Source organism: Atractosteus spatula, chromosome 23 (assembly GCF_055471065.1).
Source record: "Atractosteus spatula isolate fAtrSpa1 chromosome 23, fAtrSpa1.hap1, whole genome shotgun sequence".
NCBI classification, from domain to species: domain Eukaryota; kingdom Metazoa; phylum Chordata; class Actinopteri; order Semionotiformes; family Lepisosteidae; genus Atractosteus; species Atractosteus spatula.
Window position 1 is genome coordinate 883,963 of NC_142728.1, and position 20,359 is coordinate 904,321.

Here is a 20,359-nt window from a genome sequence, read left to right on the forward strand (position 1 = left end):
GGGCGGGGCCGCTCCGGCGATTTCCATTCGGCGGGGCGCGTGCGTCAGGGCAGGGGGAGCGCGTGAGTGAGCTCGAGCGCTTGTGGCGGCGGAGGAGAGTGTGTGCTGAGCCCCTCGCGCTGGGTACATTGTGGAGGAGCGGCGACACACGCTGTTATTTCGCAGATTTCCAGCCCGGGCAGAAACTAGTTTTCTCTTCCGCGGGGTGGGAGAGACGCCAAGCTAACAAAACCGAACCGAACCGAGTCCATCTTTTAAGAAGCTATCTCGTTCCCAAGCCTGCGAAAACATGTCGGCTTCGGCGGCGAAAGTGAGTAAAAAGGAGCTGAACTCAAACCATGACGGAGCGGACGAGACCTCCGGTAAGGAATGGCGGCCTCCACGGCACCGCCATTTTTCACTTGTTTGTGTGTCCGTGTCTCCCCGGGGGTGCGCGGGCAGCGGGCGGGCGGCTCGGTTCCCTGCGGCGGGCTGGCCCCGGGGCGAGGTGCGGGGACGAGGCCGGCCGGCCGCCGCCGCGCTGGGCGGGAGGAGGCGAGTGGGAAGCGGACCGGCGGGGGAGGCCATGTTTCTCCAGCACAGGCTTCATTGTGCACCAGCGGCATGCCCGGCGCAGGCAGGGGCAGCGGGGTCGCCAGCCGCCGGAGCGGGGCCGGGCCCCCCCTCCGGTATTTCGGAAGGGGGTTTTGCTGGCACGGCGGCCCGCCGGTCAGCCCGGTCGGCGGAGCGGGAGGCTTTTCCTGCGCGGCTGCGGGCTGAATGAGCCGCTCCGAGGCCTAGCGATGCTCATTGTTGTTGTGCTGCTTCGCCATGATGCGCCGGGGGGCCCCGGGGCTGCGAGGCCGGGCCGGGGGGCCCCGGGGCGGGCGAGCCCGGGCGGGGAGGGGGCTCTGCCTGGCCGGGCGGGCCCGGGGCCCGGTGCTGCCGCAGGCTGGCGGCGGGGCGGCGGGCCGGCGGCCCTGCAGGAGAGGGAGCAGTCGGGACCCAGCGTGAGGCCTCGCTCATTCAAACCACGCGGCTGAAGCAGGAAACGGCGTCTCCGCTCCGGGATACCTCGACATATCGTCGAAATGCCGGCCGAACCGCCAGAAAAACACCGTAGCGGGGTGATAGCGCTTGCATTTAGCAAACTTCTGTGCGGTTTAATTGTTTTGTAAATCCTCCCCCCCCACCACCTTCGTTTCGTTAGGAGATCCGGGGAAACGATCAGCGAGGAGCGGGTGTAAATGTGTTCTCCCATTTATCAGTCGTTTGAGAATGTGCGTTTCTTTAAAAAAAAAAATAATTAGCAGGACATAACTTGTTTTAAAAGGTTGTTTTTACACGGTTTTTTTACGGTGGCGAGTCGTGTACTGCTGCGGAAGTTGAGAAGCGTATTTCGTCTTCGAGGTGCAGAGTGGTCTGTCAAGAAGCGTGAACTCGATTGATGTGCTTGGAACAGGATGCACGCCTGTTTTTAAAACACTCTTTTTAAAACGCCGTCATGTATTGAATTGTGGAATGGGACTATATCACAGGCCTTTCCGTTTTAAATCATAAAATTGCTGTAAGAGGGCGAGAATTGCGCTTGCAGATAGATACTTCAGTGCGTTCGGTCAATGCCTGCTGCAGACGTACAGTTTTTAGCGTTTTCGGTGACCTCGGTGCGATTTCGGATTATGTAGCCTGGGTGATCCGCAAGACTTGAGTGTCCAGCGGTTGTTTTGCTTCTGCAAAGTTCCTCTCAAAGTTAGAAGACGACGATTTCATGCAGCGGTGTTTCATGTACCTCAGCTCCACGTGGTGCAAAATGACTTGGGCAGTTTCACTTCAAACCCGTTTAGTAATCAGGTGTAACACGTAGCGTGCTTGTTTCTGATCCGCACTGCAAACTCTGCCTAAACAACTACCATTTATTTCTCCTAGAAAAAGAGCAACAGGAAGCTATCGAACATATTGATGAAGTACAGAATGAAATTGACAGGTGAGAATCTTTCCTGAAGTCTGATTTCCCCTTAAAGCAATATTCTTTGTTGGATTTATTTTTGTGGTATAGTAAGGGAATGTTTGCTCAAAAACATTTTTCCCCCCCTTTGCAGATTGAATGAACAGGCCAGCGAGGAAATTTTAAAAGTAGAACAGAAATACAACAAACTACGCCAGCCATTCTTCCAGAAGAGGTCGGAACTGATCGCCAAAATCCCCAACTTCTGGGTCACAACGTTCGTCAATCATCCACAAGGTTGGTTCTGCCTCTTCAGACACAGTGGCATCTTTATTCGCTCGTCTTGTACGCAGTCTTATAGGGGAATGTTAACATAGGGCACCTCATGAGAACACAGGAAAGGTTACAAAAATTAAAGGTGGTCGTTTGGTCCATCTAGTTGGGGGCTGATGAATCAGACAGTCACATCCCTCTGTTTTTTCAGAGAAGGCAGGATAATCGATTTTGACAACATGACAACTCGCATTCCCAGAAATCTCTGCATAAAAATACTTTAAATTTGTTTACAGTTGCATGTTTTTGAGCAGAATATTGAGAATTCACTTATTGGTATCCAGGTGCTTTCTTTTTAAGGTGATTTGTCTTCAGCGGTTTAAGAGCTATGAAAGGATGTGTATAATGTTGCAGAACGAGGTAGAGCAGTGTAAAGATTTTAGATCTGCACAACCTACAAGTCATTTACACGTTTAAGGGATACCCCCCAGAAATACAGAAATGCGGAGACATTGTCTGCGTGAGGTGCAGTTTGTGATTGCGATGGGTGTAAGGGAGTGGTTGTTGAGAGGGGTGCTGTTCTGATTTGAAACTTCTCTTCTCCGAACAGTTTCTGCTCTTCTTGGGGAAGAGGATGAGGAGGCACTTCATTACCTGACCAGAGTCGAAGTGACAGAATTTGAAGACATAAAATCAGGATACAGAATAGATTTTGTAAGGACGCGCCTTTTGTAACTCTGAGTTTGGTTATGCGGGTAGAGGTGCGTGCCTGTTGCCTTTTGACTGACTGTGCCTTTTCTCTTTCAGTACTTTGATGAAAATCCCTATTTCGAAAACAAAATCCTTTCCAAAGAGTTTCACCTGAATGAGAGTGGAGACCCATCCTCAAAGTCGACAGAGATCAAATGGAAAGCAGGGAAGGTATGCTGTCCTGATTCTGCATCCACACGTTCCCCAGTCTCTCCTGATCTGAACACCTCCCTGGCGATGTTCTCTGTGGGCCTTTCGTGAAGCTGGTCAGGACTTCGTAACTGGGGTCATGTAGTGAAAATAACCTAAAAAAAACAGACAGCTCAGCCTGCTGTGTCTTTACCCAGGTTGTGACCTGCACTTGTGCACCCCTGACAGGGATCGAGGAAGTGCTGCAGTGGTGTACCTTGATTTGCATGCATAGCAGGTGCTTTGCATAGCGCATGCATTGAATATTTACTATAATGTTATAGTGGTGGCAGGGTGATCTTAACACTGCACACAACCCATATGTGCTATAGGAGCTTGTGCTGAAGTGAGGCTGGATTCATTTTTTTTAAGAAGACAATTGAGACAGTGGAAAAGCTGTACCCTGTGATTTTTCTCTGTACAGTTAAAAGTAGTTTTTCATAGACCCGAGTCTTAAGACTTAAAACCATTATTGGGTATTGTATGAGATGTTAGAATAGAAAATATGCTTTCTGACTTGTAGCAAATACTTGGAAGTCGACTTATAACTCTAAGGATTATCATTACCTGTTTCTTGTTTTCACTGTAAAATGACTTTTTCCATTTCAGGATCTGACAAAGCGCTCCAGCCAGACGCAGAACAAAGCCGGAAGGAAGAGGCAGCATGAAGAGCCAGAGAGCTTTTTCACCTGGTTCACTGACCACTCTGATGCTGGAGCAGACGAACTTGGAGAGGTCATCAAGGATGACATCTGGCCCAATCCCTTGCAGTACTACTTGGTAAGATACACGTAACGCTGGTGGCAGTCAGATTCACCTGTAATATCAAAATGTAACGATTGTACTTGTTTTACGGATTCGGTGTACTTTGAGTGTTGTTTCCCTTAGTGTACATGTTGTAGCGTGTATAATGTGTGGTGCTGTATGTGCTGAAGCAGAGTATTTTCATTTTTTCCGTCATCGGATTGCTGTTCTTGAGGGCTACTGCATATCACACATTCTCAAGTCAATTAATTGACACATGAAGGGCTAAATGAGAGACATTCCTTCTGTAGCCAGGTTGCTAGTGGTGTATCGGTGTGGTGATCTCGTCCAGCTGTTTCTTGGATCCCAAGTTTATTCTAGGTTTTAAGTTTTTTTAAATCTTGAGACTTGAGTAAAATGACTTTTACGGTCTTTTCCGAAGGTCCCCGATATGGATGATGAGGAGGGAGAGGGTGAAGATGACGAGGACGACGACGAGGAGGAGGAAGGCTTGGAGGACATTGATGAAGAAGGCGATGAGGACGATGGAGAGGAGGATGAAGAAGATGATGATGGGGAAGAAGGAGAGGTAACAAGCTTGCTGTTAACGGGCAAAGCCTGTGATTGGTCCAAGGTGCAGACCAATGCTGTATATCTAGACAGGTGTCTGATACTAATATGAATGTGCTGTTCATCAAAACATGTCGATTCTGGATGTTTTTTCACCAATTCAATCTATAATGTTGTGTAGTTGGATAAACCTTTTTGAGAGCAATGTGATCTACTTAAAGTTCTTTACTGGCGTGGGGGCAGATGACCATAGTTTTTTTTTGTGGCATCAGGTCATTTACAGATAATTTTTCCGGTGAGTAAAGAACAGACAGCTCTCGAGACTCATACGTTTCTGGTCTGCTTATTTCCAGGATGACGACGGGGAAGATGACTAAATCCGAACAGGACAGATTCCACCTCCATCCCTCCCCATTTTCCCGTTCATTTATCCTCAGATCCCTGGGAGCAAGATGCTTTTTTTAAATTTTTTTGTGCTCCGTCTCCTTGTTCTCCTGAAGTCTCTCTTCTGTCCATGTCATCCCTTAATACAGGTTTATTACCAGGAAAGACTTGCATTGGAAAACTAGTGGCAATCTCTTGATGTCCCTTGTTTAATTTTTGACTTCCACACCATCAGAAAAACATTTAATCTGCACACCACCTTATAGTTTAAAAGGACATAAAGTAGCAATTTATATAAATATTTTCCTTTTGAGGGCTGTGAGTTTAAAAGCCATTGTGCAGTGAGAACAGATTTCTATCTTCCCTCCTTTTTTTAATTTTTCTCAATACTGCTTAGGCCCCAGAGTTGACACGGTTTTCCCATGTGATCATATGGACAGTTAGGAAGTACCAGCTCGTTCCCGTTTCCTCTTGTAATAATATAATGTTTTCGGGGTCAATATTAGGTTAGGGTGGGGTTATCATAGGCGGTTGGAATGGGTGGGCGCAGGTGGGCATTTTGACACAACATCACTGACTTTAGAGGTTATGTTGATTGATCGCATTGTAATGTTTTACAGACATCCATAAGGTTTGAAATGACATTTTTAAATAAAGAAAAAGAAAAAAAAACTACTCTTCTCTTGTAATTTTGAACCCTGCTACTTCAAGAAATATTTAAAAAGAAAACTGTAGAATCTTACATGGAATCTACATCTCTAATCATTTCTTTTTTTTTTCCACTGGAAAGAAAACTGCTCAATTTTAAACGTTAAAGTGTACAAGTTGCTTTGTTACAATAAAACTAAATGTGTACACGTACGTGTTTGTGGCTGTCTATTAACTACTGGTTTAAGTTGGCTCTGGGCAAGAGTGAAAATCGGACTTGCCCTCCAAGGTAATGGGGAATAATTTGAGAACTTTTTGTGGTACTTTGTGGTATCCAGACTCAACCAGTATGTTTGAGAAACCAACAGCACCAGGTTTTCTTTCTGGCCTAGGAGATGATAACAGAGTGCAATAACTTAAACTTAAAGGTAATTTTAAGTTGTTTGCATTGAGTGGGGCAGGGTAGGCATTACATGGAAGAGGGAAGGGGTGTTTGGGCTCTAGACTTTCAAGTGGGAAATTTGAGCCCAAACAGGCAGTGGAGCACTTCTTTAGGATCATGCCTGGCTGGAGATGTTTTAGGTCAGTCATGGGAAGGTAAAGATGTCCAATTCATGAATGTAGTTCAAGTAGGGAGCTGCGTGTGCACATGTAGGCTGCAAATGGAACATGTAAAGGTTTATTCTATGGTGAAAAGAGACGCTACGTTTCGGCTGTGGTCTAGACAGCCAATGAAGGCTCCATAGCCAGAACATTTTTTCAGCGTGGAATAAACCTTTACTTTTTCCAGTCCATGAATGGCACAATAAAACTTGCTACTCTGTAACTGGACCTGTTGAGCATCTTCAAGATTTTAAAATCCAACAATAATCCTTGACAAAAATACTGCTGTACACTTGTCTCTAGTATGTGATGGTGAACATCGGCATCCTGGTGAAACACGATACAGGATAAACAAGCATCGCCAGTCTCACAAGCTGTGCCAATAACAGTGAAAAGCAAACTGCATTTATCATAGCTAAACATTTTATTTTTATTTTTCACCGTATGAAATTAAAAAGAACTTGAGTGGAGGCGACACTGACTGGAGCACAAAGGATTGGAATTCACATATACACCAGTGTTAAGTCTTAAAGGTGGAGACGTGTTCTTTTACACGGAGTTGAAACGCCGAACCAGAAAGTCCAGTAGGCTTCAGGCACAGAAAGGCAGTTGTAAGGGACCCGGAGGGGAGTTTAGCTCTGAAATGTTTTTGGTGTCAGCAGAAGAGAGGCGGCGAAGTTTTCCTGCAGCAGCTTGTCGACGATCAGCCCGACAAACGTCTGCTCCGAGTCTTCGAACTCCCTGTCCGACACCCGGTCTGGCCAGTCACTGGGCTGGAAGCCCCAACCTGAAATCAGAATAAGGTCTGGTAACACACAAGGCCAGCAGCCATGTCGCCCTGCAGCTCCCAGCTGGCAGCCCGCTGAAGCCCAGCAGTGTGAGCCTGGCCAGTACCTGGACAGGACACCTCCTGGGAAAGCTAAGGCTGCTGCTGGAGGGGGTGTTAGTAGGGCCAGCATGGGTCTGTGCGGACCCTAATGCCCCCTGAATTAGCCCCAGAAGTCCTGCACACGCAGGTGAGAGAGTGGATAACGCTCACTGCCTCACTCACGCCTCGTTCAGACAAGAATACCTAGGTGCGTGTGGCATCGCGGGCACGTCGCTACCGTCCAGGAGTACCCCGGGAACCAGGAGAAATGCCCGTCCGCCGGCCAGTGCCGGCGCACCGCCGCCCTGCGCAGCGTGACGACCCGGAACCGGGAGCCGTGCGGGTTCTGGAAGAGCTGGACCGGCACCCTCCGGCCTCCCACGGCCGTGCCGTTGCGCTGCGCCAGGGCCAGCCCGCTGGCGACGAACTTGAGGTCGGAGCCGAGCGCCACTTCGTGCCCGCAGGCCCGGCACAGCAGCAGGTCCCCGGCCCCGGCAGGGCCGTGTGCGCCCCCGCAGGCCCGGCCCGGCGCCGACAGGCACCCCAGGCATCCCAGCCACAGGCACGCCGCCAGCACCGGCCGCATCCCGGCCACAGCACCGAGGAGGAGTTCACGCCGTTTCCACATCTCTCTTTTCTCTACCCCCCCACCAATGTTATAGTTCTTGTTCTCAGGCTTTACCATGAACTGCATGAACGGATATTTTGAGTCTCCGGTGCAGCCAAGTGCTTCGATCAGCTGCCCGTTCTTACAGTGCCGTCAGCGGCAGGTGTCGGTTTTTTTACGAGCTCCGCCACTCTTCCTCCGTGTAATCACGGATTAGCTATGGTTGACAGCCATTTTAAGCGCACAACCCCCCCTCCTCCTCCTCCTCCTTTGGTGCTGGGCTAGGAACTAGACCCGCTTCATGCACAGCGATACTGGAAGAAACAGTTTCCCGGCTCTCACACGGCTCTTATTGAGCCTGCAGGATGGCGAGCAGCGCCGCCTTCACACCGGAGGTCCATCTCAACATCCGGCGCCGCTCGCAGTTGTGTCTGGGCGTGCGTCTCCTCTCATGCCCTGATAACGAAATGTGTGTCTCTTGGATGAGCGAAAATATTATTATTATTATTAATAATAATAAAATAATAATAATAATTGTGACTCGTAGACAACTAGTCCCAAATAAAGCGGACGTTTCATGCCCCTTCTTGAGTGACCGCTCTTTTGAACGTAAGGAACCTGAATCATTTAATACCTTTATTTTTCCTCTCCAATCCTAAAAAAAAGCATGATTTATTACTATTAGATATGCGTATTAAACCGATTTCACAGCTCCGGGCTCTGCCCAGGCCTCAACACCACCTCGCCGTTTCCAGGGAGACGGGCGCTGCATACGGAAGTGAGTTCCCTCTGGGAGGAAACGGTATGGATTAGCGTCAGTCTCTGGAAAAACTGGAAAAAATATTAAACTCGCAGAACTGTGACGGTGACTTCTATGCGGTATAAAATAAGACTAGGCTTTTCCGAACAAAAGGGAATGGACGTAAAAGTATCCCTGACGGACACATAGCTGAGGTAGCCGTGGCGTGCGCTGCGCACTGCACAGGACATTTCCATCAGCTCGATGAAGACCTTTAATTTAACTGCTAAGCAGTTTCAGGTGGTCTGTGTTACGGGCGTTAGCTAAACAAATCAGTCTTATAGAGTTTCTGTTTCCCGTATTGCGAAGGTAGAGGCAGTAAAAAAACCAAACAAACAGACGCCCGGTGGAGACATTCAGGGAAACAGTCTGAAAAATAGTGGCATTTTAACATCCCCGGTTGAATATATTCCAAAATGTTCACGGACGAGACTTTGGAAATCGTGGGCGCCGGCTCTCTGTGGAGGAAGTCGCGTCAGCTGGAGCAAGAGTCGGTGAGCTGTTTGTAATTTAATACCGGCAGAACGGTTCGCATACAGTTTTGCGCAAGTGTTTGCAGGAGTGCTGGTGTTTCTGTGGACACGCTCCATAGCCACTATTTTTCTTCCCAGAAAAGCTGCCAGACGGCACCCCTGAAGACTGCGGAGGTGGAGGTGCAGTCCCTCCAGACCTCGGACAGTGGCACCCAGACTGAAGCCGAGGAGCTCCTGGCCCAGCGCTCTCGCCGGGCCCTGGAGTCCGAGCGAGAGGCCCCCGGTCTGGCAGAGTTCCTGCTGCGGGTGGAGGGGACGGTGCTGAAGGAGCTGGCGAAGAACGCCAAGAGCCACGCATTCAGCGGGTTCGAGGTGAACTGGGAGGACCGGAACCAGACGGTGAGACGATGAGAAAGACCGATTCTAAAACCAGCCATTAGCCTTCTGACAGACAACCTTCCAGGTAGTGGAAGACACCCTACATGGGAACAAGTAATAGGTTTATTCCATGCAAAAAAAGAAGAAAGGGAACACAACGTTTCTGCAGAAACACACACTTAATCAACGAGTTAGAAAAATGATGACGACTCGGACAATAGATCATTTTCAAGGCCAGGGTTAAGAGCATAAGAGGGGTTACGAGCGAGAGGAGGCAATTTGGTCCATTAAACTGGTTTCTAGGTGTTATTTCATCCTAAAATCTCTTCCTGCAATTTCCAGAAGCATCACAGCATTATTGGAAAGGCACTGTCGTGGTAACCTACGTCCTAGGACACCTCCAGGGCGATGCCTGATATACAGTGGATATCAGGTCTACACACCCTTATTGAAACTTCAGCTTTTGTTGATGTAAGGCTGAAATGAAGACAAATCATGTCAGCCCTCCTTTTTTCTCCACATTTAATAAGATCTTGTGACCAACAATATTTAAGTGAAAACAAAATGGATCATTTTTAGGAAAAATAATAAAAAAAAACTTTCAGTGCTTTGTACAGACGTGTGTACACCACTTAACTAATCCTTTTGCTTTGATTACAGAGACCTATCCAAACAGGCTTACTGCTATCAACTCAGTACAGCTGGATTTTGCATTTTTATCCCACTGTTCTTTGCATAAGAGTTCAAGCTTAGTCAGTTTGTAAGGATAAGTCCTGTGCAGTCAGGTCAGTCCACATACTTTCTATAGGCTTGAGGTCTGGGTTTTCTGACTGGGTCAGTCCAGGACATTGATCTTCCCTTTTTTAAGCCAGTGGGACTCTTTGGTTGAGTTGGCAGTGTGCTTCAGATCAATGTGTTGAAAGGAGAGATTGTAGCTTTCCATCAGAGGGTAGCAGGTTTTGTGCCAAAATCTCTTGATATTTGGAGCTGTTCATTTTCCCCTCTATCCTGACCAGAGCCCCTGTCCCTACTGAAGAGAAGCAGCCCCATATCATAATGCTGCTAGCACCACGCTTGACAGCAGGTCCTGTGTTCTTGGGGTGATGAGCCATGTTGGATTTGCGCCAGACATGTATCTTTTGGAATTTAGGCCAAAAAGTGATAAGACCAAAATACATTTTCTCCACATGGGTGTGGGAGATTGAAGACATCTTCTTGCAAAGTTTTTTTACAGGCTTGGATGTTCTTTTTTGTGAGAAATGACTTCCATCTTGCCACCCTACCCCACAGCTCAGACTTGTGGAGAACACGCTGACTGGTTGTGATATGCAGGGAGTGGGCAGTTACTGCCATAACTTCCTGCAGCTCCTTTAAGGTTGCCATTGGTCTCTTGGAAGCCTCCCTGATCAGCTCTCTCCTTGCCCAGTCATCCGTTTTGCAGGGACATCCTGATCTTTGCAATGTCCTGGTGGTGCCATATTTCCTCCACTTCTTAATGATGGTCTTCACAGTGTTCCCTGATATAGGTCATGTCTTTGAAGTCCTTCCTTTTATATCCCTCTCCTGATTTGTACCTTTCAACAATAAGAGCCTGTAGATCTTCTGTTAGCTCCTTGTGGAGCAGGGTTATCTGCACTATACAACCCAGAAACCTTCAGGGAAATCATACAGCAACAGCTGATTTTATTAAGGGCTAATCAGAATCACTTCAATTGATGTCAGGTGGGGGCAAATGACCTTTGTCCATGATTTGGAATGTGATTGGTTAAATCTGAACACAGTTACAACCCCCTTCATAAAGGGTGTGCACACTTATGCAACCAAGGCATTGAAATGATTTATTTTTCCTCATAATTAATATTTATTTATTAATTATTTTTCCTCATAATGACCCATTTGTTCTTCACTTAAATATTGTTAGTTACAATATCTTATTATAGGTGAAAAAGGTCTGACAGGATTTGTCTTGATTTTAGCCTTTACATCAACAAAAGCTAAAATCTCAATACGCGTTAGTGGATGTTTGATATCCACTGTGTGTGACAAAGCCTTTCAACATGCTCAGAGCAGCAAGTAACTGGGACCTGGAACTCTTTAATCTGAAAGATGCATTCTCCTAACCACGTTTTTACCACGTTCAAAACAGCCTGCATGCTGCAGAAACATTCTGTGCACCTCTAGTTTGAAAGAAGAATCCTTATCACCATGCCCAATCTGACCTCTTCTTTCTCCCAGAATTATCTGAACTTGACATCAGTGTGCAAACAAGCACCTTTACAGCCAAGAAGAGGCAGTTTGGCCCATCTAGACAATTTGCTAATCAGTGGTCAATGCAGGATCCCATGTGTGTTGTTTCTTGAAAGAATCCAAGGTATTGGCTTCAACAGCATGGCTGAGCAGCTCCCCCCCATTCCCACAGCCCTGTGGAAGTTGTTGGAGTTTTCTCCTGTCTGTTGGGATTATTTGTAATGGGGTAATGATGAACCAAGATTCAACTGCCTTTGAGAATCTGTGCTCAAACCCTTTGAGAGATCAGGTCAAAATGTAGCTGGAGTTAAGTCAGTAAAGTGCAGATGTAATGAATTAACCGACTTCCTTCCTAATGTCATGTGTTAACACAAGTGCAATGTGAAAAGTTCCAATTACATTGGAATTAAATTATTTAAATATGACAGAGATGAAACAATACAGTGTGTGTATATATGTGTACAATGTGTCTGTATTATTTTGTCATTTTACAAGACAGACACGGTAGGAGCAATCTGAACAATTTTTCAAGGCCCTGCGTCGGCTCCATTCCTTCTAGGTGACCCGCCTCCACTGTCTGCAGTACAGCGAAGCCCAGGACAGGAGGCTGCAGGTGACCAGTGTCTCCTGGAGCTCCACAGGCTCTGTCATCGCGTGTGCATATGGCCGGTGAGTCCTGGTGATGGTCCCTTGTCCCACAGTGTTTCCCAGCCCTCTGAAGAGCGAAGTTATATTGTAGTTCAACCGGCTGAAATAAACCTGGACTGTGCTCATCGGACTGGAGAGGGCCCGATCTCTACGTGTCTACGAGAGAGTGTATCACCGTGCATGCTTTTTAAAATCTCAATTTCTTTTTAACTTGCAATAAGTACCATTCTTTTCAGGAACCACTGGTCCTCTTGGTCTAATTTTAGTTACCTTTACTAGTATGGAAAACAAAAACGGGCTCAGTGCAATGGACTTCCATACATCTGATCCAACAGTTTGTCTGTGCACCTGTTCAGATGAAACCTGTTTTTATGTCGCTCCGCACTAAGCGCAGTCCAGTCTGATTCTTCCGGCTGCTCGATGTTAAAAGGGAGGTGTGTCTTGCTGTTTATTTCAGTGTGGATGACGGTGACTGGAGCACAGAGCAGTCCTTTGTGTGCACGTGGAACCTGGACAGGAGAGGGCTAAACCCCAAGCGTCCCGACCTGGTCGTAGACGTGCCAGCGCCTGTGATGTGTCTGGCTTTCCACCCCTCCCAGCCCTCCCTCATCGCCGGTGTGTAGGGAATGGTTCTGACGGTTTCTGATTTGTTTGGGTGCGCAAGGGAGTCCCACCACTGTTAGGCTGTAAGAAGTAGGTAATCAATTAAAAAACTGCAAAGAAAACAAAAATGTCACAGCAACTGGTGCTTTCTCACCATAGAGCACTCCTTGGACAATACAGTCGCCTGAAATGTGATTATCTGAAGTCTAAAATGTACCGTTGAAAACCCAGGGGATCTGCAGTTTCTTCCTTCATGCAGTGTTGCCTTCCAGTGCTCAGCGTGCTGATGCCTGCGCGCACTGAGACCGCTGCCTCCTGCCTTGTGTTTGTGCAGGGGGTCTGTACAGCGGGCAGGTCGTGGTGTGGGATACTAGACGCACCCAGGACCCTGTGTTCGCCCAGACAGGCATGTCAGCAGACGCTCACCGGGAGCCCGTGTACCAGGTACTGCTCAGCTCCGATTGCTGGATTGCTTTGGATTTTTTATCACAGTAATATTTAAAGCATTGTGCTGTTAATGGAGAAATAGTGTTTCTTTGTTTGCATGATTTGGCAAGACCTTAGCATCTGTTTGTGCTTGTATTCATAACTGCGTCTGTTTTCAGTATTGGGGAGTTGTGGCTTGGTATTTGGTTTCTGTAACGGAAAGCTCTTGAAAGATATGTAATTATGTAAGAACTTTCAGGGTGCTATTTAATATTTAGGCACTAAGTCTCATAGACTTAAAAAGGGAAAGAACCAAATCCCATCTTATATGGACATGAGCAGGGCCAGCTGAAGTGCGGTCTCTGGCTTCACGCTCAGAGCGCTCAAGCCTATAAATAGCAGAAAGACAGGCAGGTATCTGTGATTGCTGCAGATCCATCTCTGTTAGCAGAACATACATTTGAAATGGTATTTTAACGTGATTCTTACATGGCTACTTAAACAGTTGTATTTATAAAGTTATTTTTTTTCCTTCATCTCTTCTGTTAGTTCCTCACTCCAACTCTGATTGAGCTCCAGAATGCCCGTATTAAAAATATTCATGTACATTGCTAGATAAAGATGTGAGCAGTTAAATTGTGATCTGTAAAGTTATTAAAGTGATCTGTAGTAGGAAAGTCGATTCCAGCATCGTGTGAGCTGCAGATTGAGAATGACAGGCACGAAGGAAGATGAACGTAAAGCTTTGCTTCTGAGATTTTATCTGGAGACGGATGATCAGCACCAGACCAATCATTGTGAGAGGGAACTGAATGACTCGAGATTGATTAACTAGAAATGAATGAGATTTTTTTAACTTGACTGATTAGAAATTAGCCTGTGTGTCTGTCTGCAGGTGTGCTGGGTGCCGGGGCCGCGCAGAGGCGAACAGGCTGTGCTGAGCGCGGGCAGCGGGGGGCGGGCCCTGCTGTGGCGGGTGGATGGAGAGGGGCGGCTGGCGCTGAGCGCGGGGTACGCTCTGGCCGCACAACAGATCCCCCGCAGCGGCGCGCTGAGCAAGGTGAGCCTCCGACCGCCCCACGAGCCCCCTGGACCACCGTACCCGGGCCTCTCGAATGACCCACCTTTCCACATTGCCCTGACGTTTAGAGCTGGAGCCTGGATAGTTTTCTTATCTCACTCCCTCTTCAAGCTCAGACGGCTGGTTCAGGGGCCTACTCTGGGAGACCAAATGTCCTCAGGAAGCTGGGAGGATTAAGATTCCCAGTCCGTGAATGAGATTGCTGGTTACAGGCGGTGTGAAGGAGGTTTCTCCGCAGGGCTGCTGGGCTCACTCTCCGTGACGGGGAGAGGAGCTCGGCAGTCCAGGAGGACCTTGGACTAGAGCCGCTGCTCCTCTGGATTGAGCCAGCGGAGGTGGCTTGGGCATCTGGTGAGGGTGCCCCCCCCTGGAGCCCCCCGCTGGAGGTGTACCAGGCATGGCCCACTGGGTAGAGACCCCAGGACAGGCCCAGGACACGCTGGAGGGAGTATCTCTCTCAGCTGGCCCGGGAGCACCTGGGAGTCCCCCAGGAGGAGCTGGAGCCTGTGGCTGGTGGAGGGGAGGTCTCGTCTTACCCTGCTCAGCGTGTTTGGGCTGTGACCCTCAGCAGGAGTAGATGAACAGGTGGAGTGACCGTATTCACGGGGCAGACAGACGTACCTCGTGCACTCCTCGTGTCCCTGCTCTGTCCTCAGGCCCGCGGGAGCAGCGCGGTGGGGGTGACGTCCCTGGCGCTCAGCCCCTGGGACTCCGACGTTTTCCTGCTGGGCTCGGAGGGCGGCCTGGTGCTGAAGTGCTCCTTCTCCGCTCGGGCTGCGGCCGCGGTGCCCCCAGGGAGCGAGAGCGAGAGCGTGACGCTGAGGGCCCCGGCCCAGTTCTCCTTCGCCCCGCGCTGCGGCCCCGTCCACGCCCTGCACTGCTCCCCCTTCCACAGGTCAGCGCCGCCGCGCCGCGGGCTCGGGCTCCGGGGAGGAGGGAGGCCCCCGATCACTTGTTGGACCGGACGAGACGGTTTTTGTTTCACACCGCACGCCAATTTGCTTTACCGCTGACTGCAAAAGGCCGTAGTGTGTTAAAACGCAAACACGCAAGGGGCATTTTTAAGAAAAATAATGACCCTGACAGCTTTTTTTCTCTCTCCAGCCATGACAAAAAAAATACAGCCTTTTTTTTTAGAGTCCTACAGTTCGTTCACGTTGGGGCAAATAGCAGCATGTCTTTTTGCACTTCTCAGACTGGTCTCAAAATCACAATTCACCTCTCTAAAAGTTGTTTTAAGGGTTACGCATTTAAGCAATATGTAAAAGTAATGGTACATTATGTACTATTTAATGAGAAAAAGAACCACATATTTTGTTAAATCGATAACAGTCTAAAATGAATGATTATAATACACTATAAAATAAAAAAAACAGCTAGTAATCATTAGAGACAAACCACTCTAGTCTGTCCATTAAAGAAGACGTTTTTAATTCTCAAGAAAGCGGTTTGTTGATGGTGTAGGCTTACTTCTTCAATTCGTGTGTTGCTACACATAAATATCGATGAAAATCCAGCCTTTTAAACTAAAGGTGTTGTGTAAATCTTTTTTTTTTCAGAATATCACTGTAAATTTAGCCATTTAAAATACATTTTTCACCTTATGTGATGATGTATTAAGACCTGGAACTTCAGTGTGTTTTGGAAAAGGAAAGCTTCTGTAACCCGTTGTCATGTCACAGCTCTCCTGGGCGACGAGTGGGATAGTTACGGATAACCTGCTCCACAGATCTGAACACTCGTGGGGTGAGCTGGGATGGCACGTGGCAGCCAGGGCTCGTAGACCAGGCACTTGCTCCTCAGAATCCCAGAATCCTGCCCCCGGTGCAAAGCAGGAGTCACAGGTGTCCAGCTGCTGTTGCTTCCAACAGCGGTTAATGCTCTTAAGCCGGTGGCGATCACCTTCTGATTGTTTCGGTTACAGGTTCTTTTGAGGCTCAGTATATTGACTTTAAACTTCCGTTTCCTTGGGAAATTTCGCCTGAGCGGCACCTGCCTGTAATGCCTCATAGGAATGTGTGTGTGGAATGGGATGGCTCGAGTGCCTGCTGTACAGTTTGCTCAGGCCTGTGGTTTCTGCTGCAGGAACCTGTTTGTGAGTGCAGGGACAGATGGCCTGGCCCACATTCACAGCCTGCTTCAGGCCTCCCCCGTGCTCTCGGTGCGCGTGTGCGACGCGTACGTGTTCGGTGCGCGCTGGTCTCCTACTCGCCCCCTGCTCCTCGCCGCTGCTACAGGACAAGGTGAGAGCCCATCTCCTTGCTAAACCACCTCGAAAGGCATCTTGCTGTATTTTGAAATAGCAGAGTAATTGCAGTTGTTTGATCAGGGGGAAACTGTGCCACTGGTCCTGTGGTTGATTATTGTGCCCGAGAGCAAAAGAAAGAGCCAGCTGGTCCTTGTCTGTTACTGAATGGTTTCCAGTTATACAGCCCCTCTTCTGCGTACAGGGCATAGAGTCCATGTGTTTTGAAACTTCATTAGTGCAACAATAATTGCATTAAAAAAATAATTTTGTAGTTACAAACTGTGACTATGCTTTATTTCAGAAAGTTTAATTAATTCCACCAGATGTATTTTGTCTGGTGATGTTGTCCCAAAGCCTCTGACCTATTTAACCTGTTTCTCACTCGGGCTGTGGGAAGGTATTGCATTTCTTCCACTTGCATTTCCTGCAGGATCAGTGCTGATCTTTGATCTGGGACGGGGGTCCCTCAGGCCCACAGCGACCATTGAGCACAGCGCAGAGGGCATGGCGGTCTACTGCCTGGAATACAACCCCAAACAGACGGACCTGCTGGCAGCCGGAGGCGCTGATGGCACGGTCAGCATCTGGCAGCTAAGCCCCGAGCTCACAGAGCAGGGCCCCAGGGAGGTGGCACAGCTGGAACAGATCGCGCACGAGGTGGCGGAGTGATGATCACGAACTGTGAGTGCCGCCCCCACCCTATGCCTCCAGTCTGTCACTGAGGCAGTTTGTCGTGGGTGAAAAAAGTCTTTTTGATGCCTCTGCTGCTGTACAAGAACTGTCCTTTCTATTGATGCTTGAGGGAACCACTTGATTATAGCTTATGTTTTATGTCTACCCTACCATTGTACAATATTTGTTTTTATGTATATTTGTTCCTTGCACTACACCCATCATTTTCAGTGAAGCTGATTTTTGGCATTAGAAATATATGCTGTAAAACAGTTTTGAAATAAAACCGATTCAGTCAAGGAAAAATACAATTACATACAATTTTTCCAGTTAGAACCAGTAGCGTTTTAATTAAGCTCACTGCAGGTACAGGAGTGTTGTTTTATGTTTAGTTTCCATGTCTTAAGATCTAGCGAAGCATTTAGTAGCTAACACCACAAAAACTGCAGACAATCACAAAGCTATCGTAAGAGTTACACAGAGAGAGCGAGTCAGCCTGAATCATGCAGGTGTGCCGTCGGAAAACGCGTCCCGATTTGTCACTGGCAGGCGAGGGGGGGGCGGGGGGATCAGTTGACGAAGAGCGAACGAGTGAACTCCACGAAGTCGAAGGCCGAGGGGAGCTCGCGGCCCTTGCTGTCCATGTAGGGCTTCATGTGCGAGATGCAGTAGTCGGCCTGCTCCTTCGTCAGGTTCTGGAAGCAAATGTTTAACAATCAGTTACTCCTTTCAGCCCTGTTACTTGAAAAGGTGTTGGTTAGGCAGGACATCACGATTAGGGCTACAGCAGGGAAATCAGGCCTAATCTGGGGTCCTCATACACTGGCAATGAGCAGTCTGGGAGAAGTGTTGAATTCCTGAGTTCTTCAACTCTTCTGGTAACATAAATGGGGGATTGTCATAAGACTATAGATAAATACACAATAACCAAACAGTGTTTTCCAGTCAACGCTACACTAGTCTCTCTCGGCACCACAGCAGACAGGCCGTGCTGTGGTGCTGGCTTGCTGCTTGGGCCTAGAAGCCTCGACAGAGCCCGAGGGCAGTGCAGCAGTGATGTGAGCGGGCTCGGGGACCCCACCTGGTAGAGCTCCTCTTTGGTGACGTAGGGCTTGTTCTCTGCACTGAGGGCTCGGAAAGCACTTTCGATCTCCTCGCTGGACTTCACGTTCTCCGTCTCCCGGCTGATCATGAAGGCCATGTACTCTTGCAGGGACACATGCCCGTCCCTGGACAGGCAGAGGCAGAGACAGACACCCGTGTTCATTCAAGGGCCTGAAGCAACACTTCCTACCAGCAAAGTAGGGGATTCTCAGACCAAAGTCCCGATAACTCAGACAAGAGTACGTCCTTTCTCAATAGTTTGTTTCATAAGATGCTCATTCAGTTCAGTACAGCTCTTCTTCTTTGGGCCTCTGCTGTTAAGTGGGTGCACTAGTCTTGGCGCTATCCAGAAAACTAATTTTTACTTTTGAACTTCTGATACTCAATTGCAATTACAAATTACTGCAATTTCCCTCATGGGATTAATAAAGGATCTATCTATACTCAGATATACCCCTCCGTTCTAGGCCAATCCGCCACAGTAATAACCTTTATTAATTTTTAAATGAAATCCAAGTCATAGAGGCAGCTAATCAGCTGAAACACACCCAATAGAGAATGGCAGTCAGCTCCAGATTCAAGCTGCCAGACGCTGGTGAATTTGACACTGGCAGTTCTAAGCAGTGGAACCGTTTCTGCCAACAACCTTTGACAGCCTAGGAAGCATGGCAAAGCTCGAAGCATGCCTGAACAGGAACGACACAGCTGTGATTCTTCATGCTTTCCCAAGCTCTCAACTTTAACCCTTTATTTGCAGATTTGTCTGACAAACCTGAAAACCTTCACCTCAGGTCCTGACAATGGGAGACTGTAGGTTCTCAAATTGACTTCAAAGCTGCTACAATAACACGTGAAATGCTCCATGGGTGTAGACTTCTACATTCTTGGTCTGCACATACCTTATAGCTCACAGATCTGAAAATTCAGATTTACTGGTTGTATCGAAATGCCATTTTCAGCCACTCAGGCTCAGAGCCTTTAACCCTTTATTTCTGCTACACCCTGTCAACATTTCTGTAACATTAAACATTTTAAAAACTAAAATTTAATTTTTGAAGGTGCCTTTTTAATTCAGGATCACCAGTTATTTCGTGAGATCCACCCAGCTTGGGGCTCATCACTACAAACGCTGTGAGCACACAGACAGGAATGAGGAAATGGAGGCAGAGCTCTTGCAGCCAGGCCTGTGTCAGCACAGCCCTGGACCGGACTGGAGCTGCAGCACCGAGGGCAGGAGAGGCATGCCCCTCACCGACATCGCCGGTGCCTTCGGATGCCCAGGAGGGTTCCGGTGCTGCTGAGGCGAGAACGGCCTGGCCAGCTCATCACACCCTACTCTCTGCACCACTTGCTGAACCAACACTAACTGCGCCACTCGCTCAGGAGGCCTTGAGCGGGCTATTGTGTAAAGGTTTGCAACTGGAGATGCAATTGCTCAGCTTTTTATTCGCTTTTGCTATGCGCTCAAAAGCCCTGGTATGAAGGAAGCTACATAAGAAATAAAAAATAAGAAACTGCAGCATTTCAGTCTTTCTTCCTTATGTCTGCTTGGTAAGCCTTCACCCTTAAGACTTCACACTCAAAAACACCAGACCAATACTCACTGCTTTAACCACTGCCAAGAAAACAATACTTTTAACTGGAAAACTAGACAAAAGGTCACAATATTTCAATGGTTAAACCTTCCAATAGACTGCATATCACTTGGTAAGATCACAACTTGTTATAAAAATCAATTTTAACAGCGTAATGATTCTTTGAATCCATTCGTTATGTCTCTAAATTTGCCAGTAGTTTAATGTCACATTCACATACTTAAACATTGAAATACCATATTGGAAAACAGACACCAATACCACTAAAGTAAAACATTATATGCATATATAAGTTTATATTCTAACGTAACCTTTACTGCTATCCTTATTATAGCCACTGTATTATTTTCTTTCTTAGTTTTGTCTACGCATTATGTTCATCTTCATCTTCTTGTGTTTTTCCTCTTTCCTTTTCTTGCTTCCAGCACCTATTCAGAGCCTCACCAAGACACAGCTCTGGTTCTTCCTCTCTTTTGCTCTTCAATTTGTATTTTTTCCCCACTAATCCTCTCATAACCCCCCAGA

The 20,359-nt window shown here is 47.7% G+C and overlaps 4 protein-coding genes across 8 annotated transcripts in view; 2 read left to right on the top strand and 2 right to left on the bottom strand.

The window, feature by feature from the left end:
- The first annotated feature begins 16 nt into the window (after positions 1 to 16).
- On the top strand, positions 17 to 5,695 carry setb (SET nuclear proto-oncogene b). Its single transcript, XM_088940252.1, has 8 exons — positions 17 to 362; positions 1,906 to 1,963; positions 2,079 to 2,221; positions 2,808 to 2,911; positions 3,005 to 3,118; positions 3,746 to 3,916; positions 4,323 to 4,469; positions 4,804 to 5,695. Exons 1-8 carry the CDS (start codon positions 290 to 292, stop codon positions 4,825 to 4,827), a joined length of 834 nt encoding a protein of 277 aa, XP_088796378.1. The 5' UTR covers positions 17 to 289; the 3' UTR covers positions 4,828 to 5,695.
- A 795-nt stretch (positions 5,696 to 6,490) lies between these two features.
- LOC148816005 (uncharacterized) lies at positions 6,491 to 7,897 on the bottom strand. The gene is made up of 2 exons (XM_088940655.1): positions 7,158 to 7,897; positions 6,491 to 6,872 (listed from the first exon to the last, which is right to left on the bottom strand). Exons 1-2 carry the CDS (start codon positions 7,645 to 7,647, stop codon positions 6,718 to 6,720), a joined length of 645 nt encoding a protein of 214 aa, XP_088796781.1. The 5' UTR covers positions 7,648 to 7,897; the 3' UTR covers positions 6,491 to 6,717.
- An 89-nt stretch (positions 7,898 to 7,986) lies between these two features.
- On the top strand, positions 7,987 to 19,407 carry dync2i2 (dynein 2 intermediate chain 2). 2 transcript variants are annotated; one of them, XM_088940261.1, is made up of 10 exons: positions 7,988 to 8,853; positions 8,971 to 9,231; positions 12,017 to 12,126; positions 12,563 to 12,720; positions 13,043 to 13,152; positions 14,030 to 14,194; positions 14,872 to 15,110; positions 16,301 to 16,458; positions 16,894 to 17,144; positions 19,315 to 19,407. In XM_088940261.1, exons 1-9 carry the CDS (start codon positions 8,776 to 8,778, stop codon positions 17,130 to 17,132), a joined length of 1,518 nt encoding a protein of 505 aa, XP_088796387.1. In that variant the 5' UTR covers positions 7,988 to 8,775; the 3' UTR covers positions 17,133 to 17,144; positions 19,315 to 19,407. The 2 variants fall into 2 exon arrangements, with proteins under 2 accessions (XP_088796386.1, XP_088796387.1); XM_088940260.1 differs by lacking the exon at positions 19,315 to 19,407 and having other exon boundaries at positions 7,987 to 8,853; positions 16,894 to 17,441.
- sptan1 (spectrin alpha, non-erythrocytic 1) overlaps positions 17,457 to 20,359 on the bottom strand; it is a 44,765-nt gene continuing 41,862 nt past the window's right edge. For all 4 annotated transcript variants that reach the window (XM_088940259.1, XM_088940258.1, XM_088940257.1 and 1 more), the window contains 2 exons: positions 18,217 to 18,364; positions 17,457 to 17,830 (listed from right to left, as the gene is read on the bottom strand). In XM_088940259.1, coding sequence (XP_088796385.1) covers positions 17,705 to 17,830; positions 18,217 to 18,364 — 274 coding nt within the window. In that variant the 3' untranslated portion in view covers positions 17,457 to 17,704. The remainder of the gene's footprint in view (positions 17,831 to 18,216; positions 18,365 to 20,359) is intronic.

Excerpts from the sequence above, each read along its gene's own strand:
- setb (XM_088940252.1), top strand. The coding sequence starts at position 290 with ATGTCGGCTTCGGCGGCGAAAGTGAGTAAAAAGGAGCTGAACTCAAAC. Across the intron at positions 1,964-2,078 it reads GTACAGAATGAAATTGACAG|ATTGAATGAACAGGCCAGCG; the intron begins GTGAGAATCTTT and ends CCCCCTTTGCAG. Across the intron at positions 3,917-4,322 it reads ATCCCTTGCAGTACTACTTG|GTCCCCGATATGGATGATGA; the intron begins GTAAGATACACG and ends TCTTTTCCGAAG.
- LOC148816005 (XM_088940655.1), bottom strand. The coding sequence starts at position 7,647 with ATGCAGTTCATGGTAAAGCCTGAGAACAAGAACTATAACATTGGTGGG. Across the intron at positions 6,873-7,157 it reads GCGATGCCACACGCACCTAG|GTTGGGGCTTCCAGCCCAGT; the intron begins GTATTCTTGTCT and ends TTCTGATTTCAG.
- dync2i2 (XM_088940260.1), top strand. The coding sequence starts at position 8,776 with ATGTTCACGGACGAGACTTTGGAAATCGTGGGCGCCGGCTCTCTGTGG. Across the intron at positions 9,232-12,016 it reads GGGAGGACCGGAACCAGACG|GTGACCCGCCTCCACTGTCT; the intron begins GTGAGACGATGA and ends CATTCCTTCTAG. Across the intron at positions 16,459-16,893 it reads CGCCGCTGCTACAGGACAAG|GATCAGTGCTGATCTTTGAT; the intron begins GTGAGAGCCCAT and ends CATTTCCTGCAG.